The sequence below is a fragment of the Phragmites australis genome, chromosome 3, assembly GCF_958298935.1.
Source record: "Phragmites australis chromosome 3, lpPhrAust1.1, whole genome shotgun sequence".
Classification (NCBI taxonomy): Eukaryota; Viridiplantae; Streptophyta; class Magnoliopsida; order Poales; family Poaceae; genus Phragmites; species Phragmites australis.
In genome coordinates this window covers 406529-429363 of record NC_084923.1, presented here as the reverse complement: position 1 = coordinate 429363, position 22835 = coordinate 406529, and the positions used below count along the sequence as shown (strand labels likewise).

The 22835-nt window shown below is 46.6% G+C and overlaps 2 protein-coding genes across 2 annotated transcripts; one reads left to right on the top strand and one right to left on the bottom strand.

Moving 5' to 3' along the window:
• Window positions 1-9902: 9902 nt before the first annotated feature.
• On the top strand, window positions 9903-14202 carry LOC133911349 (uncharacterized). Its single transcript, XM_062353554.1, has 3 exons — window positions 9903-10209; window positions 11142-13049; window positions 13574-14202. Exons 2-3 carry the CDS (start codon window positions 11151-11153, stop codon window positions 13898-13900), a joined length of 2226 nt encoding a protein of 741 aa, XP_062209538.1. The 5' UTR covers window positions 9903-10209; window positions 11142-11150; the 3' UTR covers window positions 13901-14202.
• A 2052-nt stretch (window positions 14203-16254) lies between these two features.
• Window positions 16255-18126, bottom strand: LOC133911348 (tubulin beta-2 chain). Its single transcript, XM_062353552.1, has 3 exons — window positions 17686-18126; window positions 17330-17599; window positions 16255-17230 (listed from the first exon to the last, which is right to left on the bottom strand). The coding sequence occupies exons 1-3, from the start codon at window positions 18077-18079 to the stop codon at window positions 16551-16553; spliced, it is 1344 nt and encodes a 447-aa protein (XP_062209536.1). The 5' UTR covers window positions 18080-18126; the 3' UTR covers window positions 16255-16550.
• Window positions 18127-22835: the final 4709 nt, after the last annotated feature.

Sequence of the window (22835 nt, the reverse complement as noted above, 5' to 3'; positions counted from 1 at the left end):
GCCCCCGAGGACTCGGTTCCCCGAAGGTCTCACCCAAGTGCTCGGGAGAGAGTGCTCGGGGCTGCACGTGGCAGTCCCTGAGGACTCGGTTCCCCGAAGGTCTCACCGGAGTGCTCGGGAGAGAGTGCTCGGGGCTGCACGTGACCGCCCCCGAGGACTCGGTTCCCCGAAGGTTCGCGCAAGATCGTTCGACGACCCGAAGGGTCCCATCGTCGGGGTGTCAGCCAGTCAAAGGCCCGAATGCCGTATTTAATAGGCACGCGCGGCCTGACATCATGACATTCTCAGCTGCCCACGCCCTAGTGTCAGACCCTGCCATGCTCTGGCAGGGGGAGGCGTGGGTCCATTAAATGCACGGGTCCCGTCCCGTTTCACCCGGGTGCCTCGGGATAACGTTGCCAAAATCGAAGCGCTCCGCCTGCCACCCTGCCCTGACAGAAGAACAAGACAGGGTGGGCTCACCGGGCACCTCTGCGGCTGCCCGGTGGGCCCTCTTAATGGCGCCGGAGGACCTCCATAGTGGCGGGTGGTTGGGTGCACACCGCAATTTTCCACCGCCCCTGTCACTTCGCCAAGACGGAATGATGACGCCTTTCTCCGTGGCGCCTTGGCACTCGCGCCCCCTCTTTCCCATTCAGGATAAGTCAAGGTCGGCGCGCCTATAAAAGGAAAGGATGGAGAACACATAAAGACATTCCGCCTCAGATCCCGAAGCTCTCAAGGGACAACCCGGAAGCACCCGAAGCCCAGATCAAAAGATGAAGAACATCACAAACAAGCTCAAGCCAAGCTAGAACACGAGAGCCTCAAGCTCTCTGTAGACGGCTCACCCCTGTAGCCAGATACATCCTTGAAGAATTCCCCTCAAAGAGAGAGATAACACTCACACAGGAGTAGGGTGTTACGCCTTCGTGCGGCCGAAACCTGTCTAAACCCCGGTGCACCCATCTTTCTTGCACTAGGTCGATCATCTCCCACCACCAGCCACGGCATTTATTTCCGTTCCCGTTTATTTCCCAAACAAGCTCGTTCAGGATCATCCCCCCGGCCGAATCTCTAAAAAGGGGTCTCTCGGGATCCCTGCGACAGGAGTTCATCCTCTGACAATATACTTCTTAATTCTTGAGGTGGCGGATCTTTACGATTTGCAAGAGTTAGGCAGAAACTTTCCGTCAACCTGGCTCTAGCCACTCTTGTCGAGAGGGAAGGAACAAGCATGTAATAGGGTAGTTAGCCCAGTTGAATGTAATTGACCTGCATGTAACCTATCTTTTCCATGAATGAAAATATTTTGGCCCTTTCTGATGGCCTCGCTGATGACTGGAAGACCATACGGGAACCCTGTGAGTTTTGGACCGTCTGGTCTGAACCATAGTTCAGAGTGTTCATAGAGTTTTCCCTATGCTATTGCGGCGAGTAGGTTCTAATTGTTCCATCCTGCTCATTAGTTAGGCTTTTGAAGCACGGAACAACCCTTAGCACGACAAGTCTCTCGGTGGCAAATAGCACTCGTCCCGAGTGGGGGCTTGTGGCCTTGTGGTCTTTATCCCGAGTCGTTCGTACCTTTGACATTGCGTGAGCAGATCCCACACTGTTCAAGAGCCATCGGCCATCTGGTTGTTTTAACTTCCTGGTCGCCAGATCCCGTAGTGGCCGTCGAGCGTTGTCGCGTGCTGTGGTTGGAAAGCCACTTTGGTAGGGGTCCGTTGTTGGTTGTGAAATCCTACAAAATAGAGTTTGGTAGGGGTCCGTTGTTGGTTGTGAAATCCTACAAAATAGAGTCTGATCTTTTGAACTTTAAAAGCTTACATGTTATATTCCACGTTTGTCCAGAAGGTTCTGCAAAATAGAGAAAGATGCATGTCTCCGAGCAACTCTACACATAGAACTTGCGTAGTAGGACGATGTTTTAGGAGTTGTGTAATTCACGGTTGTCCTCCATGACTAGCTTGACCGCACCAGGTCAGGTGACATCGACCACTTTGTAGGGCCATTTCTATTTGGAGGAGAGTTTATTTCGACCAGCCTTATTCTGAATTTGCCTAAGGATGAGGTCGCCTATGACCAGTCTCCCCTCCCACACCTTGCAGTTGTGATAGCATCTGAGGCTTTGCTGATATCGGGCAGCTCGAATTAGAGCACACTCACGGAACTCTTCGATCAGGTTTACATCATCCTCTCATCGCGCCACCTAGCTGTCGTCCAACTAGTTGGTCAATCGAGGTGATTGAAAGGCGATCTCGAAGGGAAGCATTGCTTCTGCCAAAAACAAGGAAGAAAGATGTTTCGGCCGTAGCCCTACTGGGAGTCATATGTAGCGACCAGACTACTGTAGGTAGTTCGTTCACCCAACATCTTGAACAACTTTTAAGCCAATCAAAGACTCGGATTTTGATCCCTTGTAGTATCATCCCATTTTCCCTTTCGACCTGTCCGTTGCTCTGTGGGTGTGCCACCGACGTATAGCAAACTTTGGCCTCAATCTCTTCACAGTAGTCCTGGAAAGCACTACTAACGAATTGAGTCATGTTGTCTGTAATTAGGCGATTTGAACTGCCAAACCGCACTACCAGCCCCCATATGAATTAATCACTGTTACGGCGATGATATTCTTGATGGGCTCAACCTCTATCCACTTGGTAAATTTGTAGACTACCACGAATAGGAATTCAAAACCGCTTCAGGTTTTAGGGAACAGTCCCACAATATCAAGCCCCCATACAGCGAAAGGCTAAGAAAGTAGTATATGTTGCAATGCTTGGGCTGGTAGGTTGGTTTGTCGGCCACGATATTGACCTGATTCGCACTGTTTCACCAGCTCGCAAGCATCCTGGAGGGCAGTAGGCTAATAAAATTCTTGTCGGAATGCTTTTCTGACCAAAGCGCGGTAAGAAGCATGGCTACCACATATGCCTCTGTGGATATCAGAGAGCACTATGCTCCCCTCTTCTTGAGTGATGCATTTCAGTAAAAGGTCGTTGCTCCCCTTGTGGTAAAGGTGTCCCTCTACCAGGAGATTACCTTGATTTTGTGGGTCTGGAAGTAGCGTCTGAGCTTGCAGGAGTCCATCAGAAATGATGTATAGCAGCTTCTAAGCTTGTTGGTACCAAACATTCGCGTCATGTAGGACCACATTGACGTAGTACACTAGTCACTGAAGACATTCTCGCTCATCAACCAGTACCACGCTCGAGACCTATGGGGTAGCTGCAACATAGAGAAAGAGCTCCTCGTTTGGTCGAGGTGTGGTCAGTACAGGAGGGGAGGAGAGGTACCTTTTTAGATCTTGGAGAGTCATTTCTGCTTTTGGAGTCCACCAGAAGTGGCCGCTCTTCTTCAAGAGCTTGAAGAGTGGCAACTCCTTCTCTCCCAGCATTAAGATGAACCTGCTCAAAGCTGCCACACATCTTGTTCGTTTCTAGACTTCTTTTAGACTAGTCGGGGATTTCATCTGGTCGATGGATCTGATCTTATCAAGGTTTGCCTCTATTCCTCGACTGAAAACGAGGAAGCCGGGCAACTTTCCTAATGGGACTCCAAACTTGCACTTCTCAGGGTTCTACTTCATGAGGTACTTTCGAAGTTTGTCGAACGTTTCTTGGAGGCTCGTGACTAGGTCGCCCCTGATTCTACTCCTTACGACCACATCATCAACATACGCCTCAAAGTTTCAACCGAGTTGTGTTCGTAGAATGAGCTGAATACAATGCGGGTAAGTGTCACCGACGCTTTTTAAACCAAAAGACATTTTTACATAGCAAAAGACCCCGAAGGGTGTCAGAAAAGCAGTCTTCTCCTAATCTTCCCTATACATGCTAATCTGATGGTACCCCGAATTTGTATCTAAGAAGCTTAGAAGATCATTGGCAGCGGTTGAATCAATAAGTTGGTCAATCCGGGGTAGAGAGAGGAGATCTTTCGGGCACACCTTGTTGAGGTCGGTAAAGTCGATGCACATCCTCCACTTACCATTGTGTTTTTGTACTATAACTGTGTTAGCCAGCCACTCTGGGTATTATATTTCTCGGATGAAGCTTGCTTCCAGGAGCTTGTCGATCTCCTTACAAAGTGTTTCTTTTCGGTCTGTTGTGAACCGACGCGCTTTTTATTTGACTGGTCGTGTGTCAGGTCGTATTGACAACTTGTGCTCGATCACATCCCTAGGGACTCCGAGCATATCATACGAACTCCATAAAAAGACGTATGCGTTTGTCCGAAGGAAAGTGATGAGTGTGAGTTCCTATTTGGGGTCTAGGTCGGCCCCTATCTGGACCGTCCTAGTCAGGTCAGAGTCATAAAGGAATATTGCCTTGAGCTGCTAGTCCTAGCTGGTCTCGACGTGAATCTTCACCGGGTGACCACTAGACGTAGCATTCTCTAGCTGTGACCCGAGAGTTAGCTCGACCATGTCGAGGCTCCTCTTGTCGCAGTGCAGGGTCATCTTTGCATTGTCAAATATGGTGATGGCCCCGGTTGGACCAGGGATCTTAATCGCCTAATACACATTGTGGGCGACGGCCAAGAACTGGGCCATCGCTGGTTGCCTTAGGATCATATTATAGGTGATCCTAAAGTCTATCACATCAAACATGACCTTTTCGATCCTAAAGTTACTTGTCGAGCCGAAGGTGACGAGCAGCTCAACTTGCCCCAAGGGCTTAGCCAAAGAGCCCGGGTTAATTCCAAAGAAGGGGGAGATGGTCTCACGCTTCAACCAAGATGAGGTTTATGGAGCTCCGTCCATTGATCAGCACGGGACCCAGTTGGATATTCTGAATGGTGGGTTCAACCACAATAGTGTAGCGACTAGGTCGCTTGACACTCATAGGGTGGTCAACCTGACTGAAGGTAAGAGACACTTATGACCACTTCTGACACGGGCTTTGGCCTGATGTGATCGCCAACACCTTTTGAGCCACCGACTTGTTTTCCCTGTTCGAGGAATATATTGCGGTGCCCCGAAGATATGGTGGACCATGTGATTGGCCTGTTGGTACCCCAGTACCGACTGGTCGTGGTCGGCTCCATCCTCACCATCCTCGTTGTGCCTGGATTTATGCCTTTCAAGCTCCTTGTCGATGATGTCCCGCACAACCTTACACTCGGTCATGTCGTGCGCATCTATGTGGTGGATCAGGTAGTAGCCACGACCCTTATTCCCCTCCTTTTTTTCTCGAAGCGCCAATTCGGTTGGGTTGGTCTGCTTGACCTCCATGATGTCGGATGATTCTTTCTTGCGTTTGTTCTTCTTTTTCTCCTTCCAGCTGACCCCTTTGGAGGAGAAGGGCTCGTGAGAGGTCGGCCATGACCTGGCATCAATTTGAGGCTTTTGAGCCTTAGCGGCCTATGCGCACTTGTATGCAAGCCCGAAGAGCTTAGTAGTGCTTTGGATTTCCTTGGTGGCTAGCTTCTCAATCATCTTTTGCTCTCTAACCCCTCTCTTGAATTCTATGACCACAAATTCACCCATGATTCTTGGAATGGCATTTTGGCACTGGGTGAAGCGTCAGTTGAAGTCTCGCAATGACTCACCTTGTCACTGTCTGACTTGGTATAGGTCGTCCTTGACCCTGAGTTGCGCATAGGTCCCTTGAAAGTTGGCGATAAACTGGTCGCACAAATCCTCTGATGAGTGAACCGACTCACGGGGGAGCTTCATAAGCTAGTACCGGGCTAAACCAGTCAAGGCGGTCGGGAAGTAGTTAGCCATGACTTTCCCATGGCCTGCACCATGGTGGTGTAAATCTGTAGGAACTCCTTGGGGTTCGTCGAGCCATCATACTTTTCATCTAGAACTGGTAAGAACTTATCTGGCCAGCGCACCTCTCACAACCGGGTTGATAGGGCGTTGCACCCCATTCTGTGATGGCGAGTCACCCGTTGATGAGCAACAACGCTTGCTTTGGGAGAGAGATGACGGTCACGCGGTCCTAGGGAGGGGATGGAGGAATCTAATGCCCCTGTGTGAGGGAGGCTAAAGATGCCCAATGGGCCGTGCCTACTGGGCCGACCTGAGGCACGACACTGTAGGCACGGCCCGACCGAGTTGGGCCGGCATAGGCACACCCCAGCCCAGGTCGGCACGGGCCCGGCACAGCCCGGCACACATATGCCCGTTTATTTTCTATTTTTTATATGTATTTTTAAGTTTTTATCTATTTTTATATTTTTATCTATTTTCTATATATATTTTTAATTTTGTGGCTATTTTTTATGTTTTCAGGGCTGACTGTGCCAACGGGCCGCCCGTGGCACCGTGCCCACCGGACCGACCATGCCGCCTGGCCGAAATCGTGCTCGGGTCGGCCCGGCACAGCACGGTGACCGACGAGCCATGTCGTGGGCTGAGGGGGAGGCATGCGAGCTGGCACGGCACGACCTGTTACAGTAGATAGGCCGTTCGGGCCGTGCCGTAGCTGGTCCGTGCCGAGCCAGCCCGAATGGCCCATTTGGCCATCTCTGAGGGAGTCAAGTGATAGGATGGCTTGCCCTCTTTCTGCTATCGCCAAGCGCGGTCCTCTTGCTCTCGGGTTGCCACCTCGCTCTGGATCATGCTGCGAAGGTCATGTTGGCATAGAGAGTCATGCAGGTCAAAGGATTGGCTATCCCAACATGGTGGGAGTCTCCGAGCACTCTCCGTTACCGAGGGAGGATGGGATCTTTCTTGCCATGGGGCCTGTCGCGATTCTTGGTGATTGTGACCTTCACCAGTTCTAGTAATGGACATGGTGTTTGCCGCCGTAGTTTGGTGTCGCACGATCTCAACCGAGAGGGCGAGGTCACACAACCATAGCACTACTAGCTAACCCTCTGATACTGCTACCGGTGGGTGGCTAAGAAGAATTCGCTACCGGTGGGTGCCTCATAGTCGAGCTATCGAGTGCGAAGTGGTGACATATCATGAGAGGGGGAGCACCTGGCATTTGTGTGGCGTGACGGCTGACCGCCAAGGACCGCATCCTCTATGATGGTTCCTCCAGGAGACGCTGTGGTGGTTGGGCTGTGCCAAAGCGTCCCCGTGTCCAGCGCCAGTCTGGTTCCCCTATGGACGTATGGCTTGGGGATCATCACCGGAACCCGGAACACAGGAGCCTTCGCTGCCCCCGTTGCATGAACTATCATGCAAACTTCTCGTTGAGCCTCGGAGCCTTTGGACTCTGATTCCGTGTCCCATAACCGGAGCACATCGGGCTCATCTGGGTCATACCTCATGAAAAATACCTTGCGGTGACTAGGGTACTCAGAACGGGATTAAGTGGTTACCATGGATCAGGCCATGGGTTGCCCAAACTAATCTCCAACACTTATCGAAACACAAAAAATGTGCCCCCTACGTGGCACGCCAAATATCGAGGATTAGTCCCTAACAATTATTCTGGTGTGTATCAGTCGATGGGCACGTGAACAACGCTTGCAATGTGCGTGTGTTTATGATGAACTCAACAACACGAGGATTATCCAGCTTCAGGCCTCCTAAAGGATAACAGCACTACGTCATATGTATTTTATTATCAGTGTTTGTGACCTGGTTATAGATGAGTCCCCATTTGCTAGACTCATTCTCCTCTTTGTATACAAGAGAATGAGAACTTACATGTGGTCCCTTTTTCGCTAACCCACACCTAGCTAGATATACTTTTCTCAAGCCATCATCATGTGAAGCGTGCGTACCGTACCTTGCACCGATGGTACTGCGGGGCCCGTCTTATCCTCTTGGACGTCTCCACTCTTACTATCATAGTTTATAGTTGTTGATTACCTAGATTATCTCAATATGGTGGTGGAAAGTGGCGATGTAAACTAGTGAAAGAATGTCAGTTGTGTCAATCCATGCTATAAGGGTAAGATGGTTGTCGTCGCCGAGTTAGTGATTAGAAGTTGTGAGGATGGGTAGAAGCAAATCCACCATAATATTTAGGGTCATCAGTGTCCTCCAGAGATGAAGGCCTCGGAGGGAGGGGTCATTGTGATATGAAATCGTTGTCCTTGTCATCATCTTGAGCTATCACAGTAGGAGCACATCATATTTTCTTATTGGTCGTACGCCATATCGATATGGTGCGTGAACGTCCTCTTGCAATTTTCTTTGAACATTCTCCTATATTACTGCTAGAACGTCGAGATATTGGTGGCATAAAATCATTGTCCTCATCGACCTCGTCATTTTCTGGTTGAATAGTATAAGGTGCCCTTGTACCCCTTAGGTTCGCTGATCTTCGTCGTCTTCTAATTAAATTCATATAATCAATATAATTACACTGACTAATTAAACTAAGTCAATAATATAATTACACTGACTAATTAAATTAGTATAATCAAACTATTCAAATAATATAAATACTCTAGTTTATCAACTTAATATAATTTAACAAATGTAATTTAACAGATTAATCGGTCTACTTACTCTAATTACTATTACTAATCTAAGTATTAATCAGATATATAATCTAAGTACTCTAATTTATCAACTTAATATAATTTATCAAATCTAATTGATCGGCTTAAACAATCTACTTACTCTAATTATTATTATTAATCTATATTAATTACCTACATAATCTAAGTACTTACTATTACTGATCTCGCGTTGCTGCTCCTCCTCTCCTCGTGTTGCTGCTCCTCATCTCCTTGCGATGCTGCCCCTCCTCGCCTCGCGCTGCGCTGCTACTCCTTACCTCACGCTCCGCTACTCGCCTCTACCATTCCTCCTCACTCCTCATTTTGTAGCGGGCTACAGGTGATGCACCGAAAGCACCGACAGCAACAAAACGATGTACCGACATGCAAAAGAAAACAACATGCATGCTTGCCGGCCATTCGCGTCGAAAGGAAAGCACCAAAACAACGGCGACACTATAAAAGCAGGACGTGGCCGCATGCACCGAAGTGACAGACCATATTCGATATACGAGGAGTCGAATATGACACTGTGTCCCATATTCGGCACCTCGTGTACTGAATACACCTGATTTTCGGCATATGAGATGTTGAATATGGGTTATAGTGTCATATTTGGTACCTCATGTGTCAAATATGTCCGGATCTGCATTTTTTTTGTTTACAGTGTACCGAAAGTCAGTTTTTGATAAATAAGGTATCAAATACGGATGCTAAAATTATAAATACGATGATATATTATCTATTTCGATAAATACGGTCACATATATTATCTAATTTTAGATTATTTTTTTTCCATTTTATCGTATTGCCTCCACCACCATGTACTCATGGATGTACAGATACGGGAGCCTAATTCTGGCATCCGTATAGACAGTTAAACACAATTTATTAGGTGGTTACTTCTCCTACCAAGGCATCTGGCCTTCAAAAATTTACTTCGCCTGCCATTAACATCGATACCGTTAGATAGATACTTAGATGCTTCTCCCCTTCTTCTTCTTTTTTTTTTTTTTTTTGATTCGGAGAGGTCGAGAGAATCTTGTGGTAGATCAACAAGATCCCGCACATCTTTTCCTTTGCCCTTCTTTGCAACCATATGAGGCAGTGGCGCAATTGTGCCACGATCGCCATCACACGTGGAAACGTTACTGGAGAAAGAATCCATGCTCGATTAATATTTGCTGCGTTTTTTTAATACAACAAAGCTATAAGCTATAAAGTTCTAGCATATAGTCCAAGAACAAGAACTATTCAATGGCAGGATGTGGAAAAGGGTTATATATATATACCTAAAATCTACATTTTTTTTAAAGACGTATGTGAACCATGCCAACCAAGCAAACAGCCCTACGAGGCTATGACTGACAAACGGCCCAAAGAGGGCAAAACGGTAAATCCTCCCATCGTCGTCAAAGAATGCTACTAGCCAGTAAATTACTCCCTCCTATCCTAGTTAAAGGTGTTAATTAATCATTTTGTGGTCTAATGAGCGGCCGGAGGAGAAGATCCCTGGAGGAACTGTCCCTCGTATTTCTTTCCTCTGTCTACCCCCCTCTCTCTCGCCCTGTGCTTTCGCTTTCGCCTCAGCACAAGGAGGTTACTGTTACCTGTTAGTGCCAGTATTAGTATACCTCAGCAGGCAGCCCAGCCGCCAAGTGCAGTGGTAGTGGTACTGTGAGAGCCAGAGTAGAGGAACACGAGCATCTTCCCCCATGCCCTTGTGCTCCATGAGGGGGAGGTGAGGAAGAGAGGGGAGTCTGTCCCCATTTCACGTGCTGATCTGATTCCCGGCGGCAAGCTTCTCCCCAGGTAATGGCGCTTCTTGCTTCTACCACTTCCGGAGTGGCGCTAGACTGCAGAGGCCCTGTTGTTCTTTGCAGTGTCTCAAGTGCTGAGTTAGGGATTTGGGGGAGGTGGGATTCTGCGGCAAAGATGGGATTTTTAATGTGTGCGAGATGCTGCAGATGTGGTACTGTTGGGTTTTTTTTTCACATAGAAGAGATTTAGGTTGCAATAATATGATTTGAGCGCGGAAATCTGAGTCTCTCTGCACTTCCGTGACGAAAGATGGGATTTCCCCCCTGAATGTAGCAGGTTCATTTGGAGTTTAAAATAGCGTGGTTTCTGTTTTCTAATCGATGTTAGTACTGCGTATCATCCCTGACACTATTTGAGCGGAAAAAAAATGTCTTTGTGTTTGTTATCCTTCAATGTTTGCCTCATTTTTCAAGTATTTATTTGGTAATCTTTAGGCTCTTTGGTGAGATCTGGTGTGCACAGCCTGAATTGTTTTGTCCAAAGGGAGAAAACTTGTTTCTCTGGGCACCGTATTGGAGCACACTGGGAGCTTTTGGAATTTGGAGTTCATAGTTTTGCTCTATCTTTTCATTTGTTTATATTCGATACTTCTATACCGTCAAACAGAACAAGAGATCTGATGTATATGCTGCTCATTCGTTTCCCGTTTTCTATGCTCTCCTTTTTCTTATTTCTGTCTATTTTGTTGCTCAAGGGTTATCCATGATGCTTAATCTCTGGTTGAGAATTGAGAGTTGAATAGCTGATGCCACAATGTGCATGTTTCCACTAAAACAAATGGGAATATTTTAGAGGAATTCGCTATGTGCAACTTGAAAGTAAAAGAAAGACATGTCCTAACAAAATATTCCATCCCCTCTTTTGGCAATGCTCTGCATCACATTTCATGGAGTCTAATTTTACATCATGTGCTCATATGGTAGGTTTCATCTATGGAGCATGATGCTGGCTTGAAATGCGAGAATCATTCCAGATTGGGAGCAGGTCCTGAAATTTTGCAGTCCTCCCACTGCATCAGTGAAGAAAATGAGAGTCGAAGCAGAAGATACAGTCAGTTGAAATGCTCAGAGAGCAACTCAGGGGAGTTACGCCTGGACCGCATCCCAAATTTCCACTGCAAGAGCTTGCCAACAAGAAGCCACGATACAAATGCAGAACAAAGCATCATGGGGAAGCGTGGTTCTATGTACCAGAGCTCTAGTGAAATTAGCAGAATCAGAAAAATCCAGGAGGGCAGGAGGAAAATAGATTCTGCATTTGACGGGGATGCGTTTCTGTCCTTCGATATTGTCGACTCAACCTCCCAGCCTAGCACAAGTGGAGCTTACCTGCATTCCCACCAGAATCGGAGGTCAGGGACTAAGTCTTCTGTGGAAACTAATCGTAGGATTCATCGAGCATCGAGGGACTTTCTGGATCTTTCATTCCGGGAGCTACCTGACGAGAATTTTAAGCTAGACCGACCACGCTTGGACTGCACCTTGTTGAAAAATGATGGAGGTAATGGTTTCTTGGAGATTTCTCTTGAGAAAGAGCTCACAAAGGGCTCCTGCAGAAATGCAGCTGCTCATTTGCTAGACGTTGAGTCAGGTAAAGGTACAGAAACAAATTGCCAACACAAGACCAGTGGAGAAACAAATTACCAACTCAAGACCAGTGGATGTCCTAGCGAGAATAACTGTGGTGAGAGGGAGAGAGATTCAGCAAGCAGTTCTAAGTCCATGTCAGTGAAAGTAAGCTCCTTTGATGGTACCCCTCCATCTGAAAATGTTCAGCATGGCATAGAGAGCAACACTAAAGCTCGATCAAGCCCCTTCAAGAAGATTCTGGACCCTATCATGAAGTCCAAATCTCTTAGGAGCCCATCTCTCATGGAAAAGGGAGACCCCAACTCAACTGTGCCTGTTAGCAGGAAAAAACCCATATCCCGCAAATCATTGCTGAGTGATTTTTCAAGAACTGAACAAGCATCTAATTGCCAACCAAATGGAGAGATACAGCATATCAAATCTGCTTTGTCACCTGCTCATCTTCAAGCGGTTCTTAAATTGGATTCCAGGAATGGTATACAGGTTTTTGAATTTTGTGTCAAGGACCCTGAAGAATCCATTTCTGCCAGGAGTTGGAAAACTGGGAATGAGTTGAACTCTATTTACACCTTCCATAGTGGTCGTCAGCGATCAAGCGCTGCTGGAAGGATCTCCAAAGATGGAGGTTGGTGTTCACCCCCAATTGTAGGCCAGGTGCAGGTTTCTTCTTATCTATGCTCTGAAGTTGGAAAAGATGGTACGGTGAATAACTCCGTCGTCAACGAGTTTGTTTCGTATGATATTGCTCATGCAAGGCGTGTTGTTGAGGAGAAGACTCAATGCACAGAGACCACTCAACCGCCACTGTGCAGTGTCCTTGATAAATCAATCTCTGGTGAATCTCCACGGAGGATTAATCTGATGGACCAGCAAAAGAATGCAAGAAATAACTCAGATGTATCAACATCTTGCCCATGGTCTGAAGAAGATCTTTATCCTCATTTGGAGATTGCGGCAACTGTAATCCAGGTTCCGTTTCATAAAGTTAAGTCCAAAGAAATGAAGAATGGTTCATCTCCTTGTACTGTCAAAGTGATTACACATAGTGGACTACATGGTTTACCGAGCGACAATGAAGCCACCCCATCACCCTTGCTAGATAGATGGAGGTATGGTGGAGGCTGTGATTGTGGCGGATGGGACATGTCTTGTCCCATTGTTGTCCTTGGCAATGCATATGATAATAACTGGGCTGAGTCTATAACGATAAATGCGAAGCATCCTATGGAGCTCTTCGTTCAGGTACACTACGCAATCCCCATATTGATGGATTTTTGTTTTGGTAATTTACTTTATGATTGCTTATAAGGACACTGTGATGTCCCAAAAGAGAGTCCAAAAATGATCTAAATGTATTGTAGAAGTAACTAATACTTTGCTGCTCAGGACAATTATCCTCAGACCCACTTGTTTTTTTGCGGTCATTCGCTCTAGCCATAAAATCATTTGTTGACCATATCACCATGTACTACTTTTATTCCTTCTTAATTCAATGACAGGCAGCTCTCTTGCCGGTTCGAGAAAAAAAATTTGTTGACCATATGACCGGCTTAGGCATAACGTTCAAGTTTTCTATTGGCTTATAGCCTAGAACTCAATAATTTAGGCCTTTGCAAGCATACTATAAATATTAAGCACAACAAGTACGGTGTTGGGTCATAAAGCTCATTTTACTGACGATTATATGCTTATGCAATCTAGTCCATCCATATGTTGATCATACTACAAACAAGAGCAGTTGTCATGTGCACTCATTTTTCAAACAGGGTAGCAAAGAAGAGCTCCCTGCCCTTTCCATGAAGGCCAATGGGAAAGGACAGTTTTTGGTGGATTTCCATGCGCGGTTATCAGCGTTACAGGCATTCTCAGTTTGCATTTCTCTGTTGCACTGTTCTGAAGCTTCGATGGCCGTCAGTCTTGAGAAGGGCAAGCACAAGCTCTATTCCAGCTCACTTAAGATGCTCCTTGAGGAGGATGTGAGGCACCTGATTGAAGCAGTCACAGCAGAAGAGAAGAAGCCGAGGAAGAGGAGAGAAAAGGCGCCTCCATCTGTTCTGCTCGACCCACCTTTTTCTCCCATTGGAAGAGTATAGGGTGTGAGCGGTTGAAGCATGAAGAACCCTGGGGAAAATATAATAAAAACCTGTGGTTCTTATTGTGTGTAACATCATTCATCAGTCATGATTTGGCTTCATGATCATTTTTTTTTTATTAAAGGGGCAATTTTTTCTTGTTCATAGGATGGAGATTGCATGTAGTTTCTAGTCTTTAGCCTTTAGCAAGCAGTAAGGCCATAATGTACTGTTGAAATGTCAAGTAGAAAATTTTAGAAGCCAGTTCCATGTTCCAACAGGAAGAATATAAATAAAAATAGCTGGCCATCGCTTCTGTATGTAAAATCATTTCAAAGATTTTAGTATCCCATCTCTGAGCTTAATGTTCATTTTGATTGTGCATTTCAAATTTGCAGTTCTGACTGCATTTTGAAGTTTTGAACTGAAGGCACATTGGTACTGACAGTGTCCATTAATCTACTGTTAGGCTTTGTGGAATGCAGTGCCCGTTCCAGTTGTGCACAGTGAAGTTCCTGGTGTTGTAATTATGCATAGTGATTTGTTTGACAGCGTTGGGTTTGGGCCACGAGCTAGGGGTTACGACAGCGCAAAATGTTGTCGGGATCTTGCGTGTTCGCTTATGTCTGCTGCACTGCAGAATCCTATGAGTTGACTGAAATTTTTTGAAATTTTGGCTGATTGGAGCCTGACCTGGCCTGGCCTCTACGGAAGCTGGAGCTTTGGCAGTAAAAAGATGTTTCTGTTGCACGTATATCTTTTTTTTCCTAAAGCTACTAAAGCTTCCAAGAGCCACAAAGTGATGGATTATATTAGAAGAGTGGAGTTGATACAGTTTATGAGAGAAACTAGATCTAAAATCATATAAACCGTACTCTTTTTTTAAAAGAAAAAATTGGCTAAAAACCCTTACGACAAAAGAAAGCGGATGGGACAACCAACTTTCTCAAACAAATTATGCATAGTGATTTCTGTTGCACGCATATCAAGGTCTGCTTATTTTGAAGCGGGACTCTTTGCCTTATTTTGTTCTGGTAGCAATTCTAAGGCACTGACTGCTGTTCATTACTCAAGCTACATTTCCGACGGGTATTTCATCTGTTTCACAGTATTTTGATCGTCATCCGGAAGCGTTAATTTAAAATATTTGTTGATTGAGAAAAATAAGAGAAATATGAGTTTGGTAATCACAACATTTTTACTCTTCATCCATACGTCAATGGTACGAAAGATATCAAGTGTTGGTAGTGTGTCATTCAACAAGAGTATATGTGGTCGGTTGTTAAACTTAGTGTTTCTTTAGTCGATACGCATGGTAAGCTTGGATAAGAACTGTGAAACGGCGAAAATTTTGGTGGCTACTGAATAAAACCTGAAAGTTTGTGGTTTGGCTGAGGTTGGTTGCGCAGAATGAAAACGAACTCGTTTGTAGCGTTGCTGTCCTCACTGTGTTTGTTGGTACCCTACAACAAAAGGCAGAAGCATCTTTGTTTTGTTTAGAGAATTTGCTAGCGGGGTACTAGTGGTAGCAGTAGTAGATAGATAGATGCCAAAGGAGAACAAACAGTTGAGGTGGTGATGGACCATGCTGACCCAACCCAACTCTGACCATCCTGAGAATTGCCCTGTCATCATCTATTTTCAGGATGTCATTGGTTCTCAGGTTTCCATTGGCACTGGGAGCACAGATGAACCCAATTCTCAGGATCCTATTGGTTCTCAGGTTTGCATTGGTGATGGGAGCTCAAGTTACTGTTGGCGACGGGAGAATCCATGAACCCAGTTGGCAGGTTACCATCGGTGATGACAGGGCAATTCTCAGGATACCCTTGGCGATATGGGAGAGTGCACATCACCCCGATTCTCATCCTGCACTGCAGTGGAGCAGGATGAGTCGAAGGCCCTTGCTTGCGGTGGCTTAACTTAGCTTCTCTGTAGGTGATTTAGCTCAACCTGCAATACATTTTCCTCTGAAGTAGATGTTTTAGATAGCTCAGCTGTTACGTATCACCAAAAGTATCTCTGAAAGTTGTAGGAATGGCTTAGTATCTATATCTTGGGCGGTTTCTGATAGCTTTAAGTGTTAACGTTGTTTTTGATTTCTGTTGATCAATTATGATCTGTATCGATGTTTTGAGCAGTGCACAACCAGAGGTTGTGTTCATCGCTGGAAGTTCTTCTGTACTTTGTGGAAGAAGCTTGGTGAAATAATCTTGGCTGGGAAGGTTCTCTAGACTGCCTGAAAGGTTTTCTGGAGTGGCTGATGATTGGACCAGCGTGTCATTCTGGTACTGGTAGTACTCGAGCATGTTGAGCAGCTGTTGGAGTACTACCAGACCACAAAAGCATAGGGCATAGCATAATACAATCAAATCGACAAGGAAAAGAACAGCTCTGCACTAGAACATGTGTAGCAGCATACATAATACAATCAAATCGACAAGGAAATGAACAGATACCAACCAGTAAACAGACAGACCATCTGCAATTGGAAACAAGATGGTATTAACAGAATACCACTACTGCTACTACTAGTAGTCAGACACATGACTTGACATGACATGACAGTGAGTGAAATTAATTAAACATAGTACCCCACTTGGGTATTAACCTAAACAACACTTGGTAGTACTCCATTGAAATTTCAACCTAGGGAAGAGTCGATTTTGCACTAGTCCTGGAGCTCAGCTTCCTCGTCATCCTCGTACTCGCCCTCCTCCTCATCCGCAGTCGCGTCCTGGTACTGCTGGTACTCCGACACCAGATCATTCATGTTGCTCTCAGCCTCGGTGAACTCCATCTCGTCCATGCCCTCACCGGTGTACCAGTGCAAGAAGGCCTTCCTGCGGAACATGGCCGTGAACTGCTCGCTCACGCGGCGGAACATCTCCTGGATGGAGGTGGAGTTGCCGATGAAGGTGGAGGCCATCTTGAGGCCCGTGGGCGGGATGTCGCAGACGGTGGACTTGACGTTGTTCGGGATCCACTCCACGAAGTAGGACGAGTTCTTGTTCTGCACGTTGAGCATCTGCTCGTCCACCTCCTTGGTGCTCATCTTGCCGCGGAACATGGCGGAGGCCGTCAGGTAGCGGCCGTGCCGTGGATCTGCAGCGCACATCATGTTCTTGGCGTCCCACATCTGCTGGGTGAGCTCGGGGACCGTCAGGGCGCGGTACTGCTGCGACCCGCGGGAGGTGAGCGGCGCGAAGCCGACCATGAAGAAGTGGAGGCGCGGGAAGGGGATGAGGTTCACGGCGAGCTTGCGGAGGTCGGAGTTGAGCTGCCCGGGGAAGCGGAGGCAGCAGGTGACGCCGCTCATGGTGGCAGAGATGAGGTGGTTAAGGTCGCCGACTGCCATTGCGTTTGTTGGTTGGGGTCATCAGCAACCGAAGCAGGCAAGGCACAGGAGCAAGGAAGAAAGCAACACAAAGGGGCAAAAAAAGCACTTACAGCTTGGTGTGGTGAGCTTGAGCGTGCGGAAGCAGATGTCGTAGAGCGCCTCGTTGTCGAGCACCATGCACTCGTCGGCGTTCTCGACGAGCTGGTGCACGGAGAGGGTGGCGTTGTATGGCTCGACGACGGTGTCCGAGACCTTGGGCGAGGGGAAGACGGAGAAGGTGAGCATCATCCTGTCCGGGTACTCCTCGCGGATCTTGGAGATGAGGAGCGTGCCCATCCCGGAGCCGGTGCCGCCACCAAGCGAGTGGCAGACCTGGAATCCTGCAGCGTCCATTCATCAGATCCGTGAGCCTCATCAAAAGGAAAGGCGAATCTGCAAGGACAAAAGAGGAAGGAAGGAGAGTGACCCTGGAGGCAGTCGCAGTTTTCGGCCTCCTTGCGCACGACGTCGAGGACGGCGTCGATGAGCTCAGCGCCCTCGGTGTAGTGGCCCTTGGCCCAGTTGTTGCCGGCGCCGGACTGGCCGAAGACGAAGTTGTCGGGGCGGAAGATGTGGCCGTAGGGGCCGGAGCGGACGGAGTCCATGGTGCCGGGCTCGAGGTCCATGAGGACGGCGCGGGGCACGAAGCGGCCGCATGAGGCCTCGTTGTAGTAGACGTTGACGCGCTCGAGCTGGAGGTCGGAGTCGCCGCCGTAACGGCCGGTGGCGTCGATGCCGTGCTCGGCGCAGACGACCTCCCAGAACTTGGCACCGATCTGGTTGCCGCACTGGCCGCCCTGGATGTGAAGGATCTCCCTCATCTTGGGCGAAGGGTGGTGGAGGAGGAGGCGGCGGCGGGTGAGGGGGGGGGGGGATTGGGAGTGTTAGGGTTTGGGAGGTGGGGGCTTTATTTATACAAGGACAAGGAAGGAAGGGGAGCCCATTTCCTGGAATGATTGGAGGAGAGGCGAGGAGAGGAGACGAGGGAATTCGAATTTTGAAATTTTGGGGAGAGGAGGGAGCGTTTGTGAGATGAGATCATCTGGGGCACTGTGCGCTCTCTCTCACTTGGAGTTTTCTTCCGGTGGGCGACTGCCTCTGCCTAACGGTTATAATGCTAAAAAGGTTGGGTTTTCTTTCAACCTACAATCTGCGTAAGACATACTGGAGTGCCGATAGGCCGGCCTGCTTTCCCAACAGGGGCTTGTTGACACACAAAATGTCGATATTTGCTTTTACTTTTTTAACACTTTTTAAAAACTTTATTACTTTAACGAGGAGAAAACAATTTTCAAACATCATTCTTTCCGGACATATGCGGAACAACCTAATGTGGAATCATTTTAGAAGAATAGTTGAATATAATAATTTTATTCATGAAACAACAGACAAGATGGCATATACAGTACATTTTCATATTAGCCTAGCTATATACCGTTTCTAAATCTAATATGCATTAGGGAATATAAACAAACTGATTATTATCGCTACTCTACTGAGTGCATCAGGGATACTTTTCTTTTCTCGCAGCATCTAGTCCTGCTTCACAAGCCCAACATGCCGTCTCGCACCTCCTCTATCTCTCCCCGCCTCACAGGCCTCCTCGTTTTGGCGGGTTTGTTCCTCTCTCAGCTTTCGTTGCTCCCCCTTCACATGTTTGTGCTCAGCCTCGCTCCTCTTATTTGCTTTCATTTGTTGGAATCATCTTCATGACGTTTGGTGCTCGTTGTAAATAAGGAACACATCTGCTGATGACTGCTCAATATCCATCCACTATACAAACTCATGAAATGGTGGCGAAGACTAGCAACGAATATAGTCTAGCTCAATCCCTCCCACGCCCATGTCTACATCTAATCGCCACCATGTGTCTCGCCCTGCCTGAGCGTGTGCCCACCCGCACCAGCATGCGCCCACAACGCCACGTGGCTGCCCAATCGAGTGCGCCCGGTGCCTGACATGTGTCACTCAGTAGTATTCAATAGTTTTTCAGCAGTTGTCGTTCAATAAATCTTTTTAGCAATTTCTATGATTCGTATGTTTTAGTATATCAATAGTTTTGTTTAGTAGTCCTGCTCAATAGTGTTTATTAGTTTTTCAGTAGTAGTTATTGTTCAGTAGATTTTTAGTAATTTTTTTTAATTTAGATGGTTTAGTATGTTAGTAGTTTTGTTCAGTAGTGCTGCTAAGTAGTGTTTAGTAATTTTTAGTATGATAGCAGTTTTAAGTCACTAAAAAACTGTTCAGTAGTATAGTAGTCATTGTTATTCAATAGTGTCAGTAGTTCTAAATTATAGTAATTGTTCAGTAGTATGTCAATAGTGTTAGTACTTATTAATATTTTTTTAAGTAGTGTTAATGATTTTTTGTCAGTAGTTGTTAAAATTGTTCATCAATTTGTGTTAGTAGTTGTCAGTTGTGCCAGTAGTTTAAGTAGTTTGTTCAGTAATATAAGTATTTTTTATCAGTATTTGTTACTAGTTCTAAGTTATTCAAGAGCTTCAATAGTTTTTTAAGTAGCTAATTCTGATGGAAGAGGGCTAAAGACATCTCCAATAGAGGAGGTTTCCACTGCTACAATACCCCCGAAAACACTATAGCACTCGAATTTGCTCTCCAGCGGATACAATATCCAGTGCTACAGTGTTGCGGAGAGATAATCAGGTACTTCAAATTTGCCAAAACACTGTAGCACCCCGCAATAATGTTTATAGAGGTTGACTATGGGTCCGAGAAGAGGAGAAGAGTAGTAGAAGGTAGGAAATAGGGTGTCTGTTGGAGATAGAAAAATAAAAAATATTGTAATAATATAAGAGGATGCTGTAATAGTATTATAGAAGATACATTTTTAAAGTATATATTGAAGATGGCTAAAGGCGTAACGGCTGGGGCCGAGGGGTTGCGGTTGAGGACGATGCGATTGAGGGTGACACTGTGGCCTTGGGAAGGGCGCGACGCTCTGAGCCAAGGCGCGGGGGCGGGACGCAATGGCCAATGGGTGCTGGGGCGGAGGCGCACAGGAGAGGGAGGACATGCGACGGACGTGGGACTTTTTTTTATTTTAGCCTTTTTTAAATTAATATTTTAATAATAACCTGCCGAAATCTAAATTTTCAGGAACTAGCCCTTTTTATCACGCCAAAATGTGGTGTGACTAAAGTGGTCACGCTGGCGAAAACTCCGATACCTTTACACGTGGATTCAACGTGGCAGCCTGAGTCACGCCAAATTAGTTGGTGTGACTCGGGTGAACAATATTTTTCGGATGAACAGTGTTTTCTGCGGTTTCAATTGTTCTCTTTTTGCTTTCTTTATTTGAACAGTGAGGTTGTCGTACTCTAAAATTCATGAAACTTTTTCTATATGTCCTATAATTCATGATGAATCCATTTTAAAAGGATTCACCTCAACACCCCATTTGGTTTCAAAATAAAAACTCCAAAAATGGTTACTTTTAGAAATTCTAGTAATTTTTAAGGCTCAAAAGAATTCCCAAAAATCTGAGAAAATTCATTAAGATTCCTATCATGTGGCGTAATAATTTGTAAAATTATTTTCAACCCTAGTTTACTTGTGAAAAAGTGAGTTCCTCCTCCGAATCCTCTGACATCTTTGCTTGCAGATCTCGAACTCTTGCTTCAGCTTCGGCGAGCCTCAGGTGTGTATCGTGTAACTCGTCGAGGGCTCCGTCCAGCTCCAGTGTCAGGATATCCGTGAAGCGAACCTGCTCCACCAACCTTGCATCACCTTCTCTGCTGGAGGGGGCGAAGGTGACTTCCAGGCTACCACTGGCTCGCTGAGGGTAGTAGTGGTAGGGGGTGGTCTGAAGAATGCCATGGTACTCTGCACAAAGCACTGCCAGGGCCTGGCGAGCGGCATCGCCAATCCCGGCAGCAAAACTCTCCCTCGGAGCGATGGCTGCATGGATCCTCCGTACCTTGCATCCGTCGCCATCCGGAATCTTCTCGTAGATAGCCACCTCCACCATCCAAGAATATCCATTGTTGCTCAGTGGCGTCCTGACCCCCTTGTAGACCGGGGCCTCCTGATACCCCAAGCCTTTGAGGATCGACCAGAGTTTGCGGGGTAACTCTCCCGCATGCAGTCCGGTGGTGTGGAACTCTGCAGGTGCCTGATGTGCCCATGTGACGTCTGAGGTAGCTCTTGCAGGGGTGAAGCCTCCCACTTGCTTGCGGGCTGTCAGTCTCGTGCGGGCCATCTAAAATTTTGAAGAAGTGAAAATCAGTAAACATTTTAAAGATTTATAAACAAGGGCCAAGGAAGGGAGGACAATAACACTGGTGGAGTAAAAGAATTTTTAAAACCCCCCTTTTTTTTTTGCAAAGCTCAGTCCTTAATATCGACCATTTCTAACTAGGCTTGCGTCCTACGGTCAACACGGCTCTGATACCACTTCTGTCACACCCGGTTTTAAAGGAAACAACCAGATGTATTCCACATGTATGCCAGGATCAAGTTTACATACATGCAGCGACGTCATTAGTGATAACATAAACTGTGTCTCAAATAACGTAAACAATCCTTACAAAAGGACCCGTAGGTCTGAAAGAAAATACTAATAAATCTTCAATTGGCAGCGGAACACCCATCCATCCACAGGCGTTGTCCGGGGGAAACACCAGCCTAGGACATGGTCTTCAATCAACGCCTTCTTCCTTCTAGAAATCAGCGTCCTCGCCCGGGACTTCCTCGAAGACTTCACCTTCTGAGCAGCATCCGAGGGTAGGGAAAAAGGCAAGCGTGAGTACATAAAGTACTCAGCAAGTGGAGGAAAAATATGACATGCAGGCTATTGACAAGGAAAGTTCAACTTGGGGATTTACTGCGACTATGCTCAGCTAAAACAGACTCAGACAACCTAGCAATCCTATTTACTAGATTTTATTCCAACAATATAAGGACATAACTCATCGGATTCCATCCGACTACCAGACTCACCAGATATCCCATATCCGGCTACCGACTCATCGGGAGTACCACCTCCCGACTACCCAAACCAACCCTTAAAGTTCTCATCTAATCCTGAAGAAGTCCAAGCCGCTCTTGACCGTGAGCACGGCTGATCGATCAGTTATTTACTCTGCAGAGTTTGCACACTTTACCCACGAGTCGTGATTCCCTTTTTGCCTTACACTTCCGGGGTGTATGGCCGGGGTTTCACTACAAGGCTGTTACAAAGTATCTCCACATCTATAAGCACCCACTAAGGTTTCACCGCTAACAGGGATCCCATCCACTGCAGAGACCCCCTCTTGTGCCACCGAACCAACCATTGGTGCGTACAGAATGCGAAGAACACTAGTTACTTAGCCAGGCCGTACCCATATAGGCCTCATGGTTGTGCTGTTTTGCCAGGTTACAGGCTCCAAGAACCGGTCCTTAGGATCCCACACAAGAACATACACAAACCCTGCTGTATAGCTCCACCACATACTAGCCATCCAGTTGGGATCCCTAAATTCAAGTTACTACAAGATTATCAATTCTCCCAAGTACTTGTTCCATAGTTATTAATCAAAGTTCATAATGATTCTAATCCATGACTGCACTAGCATG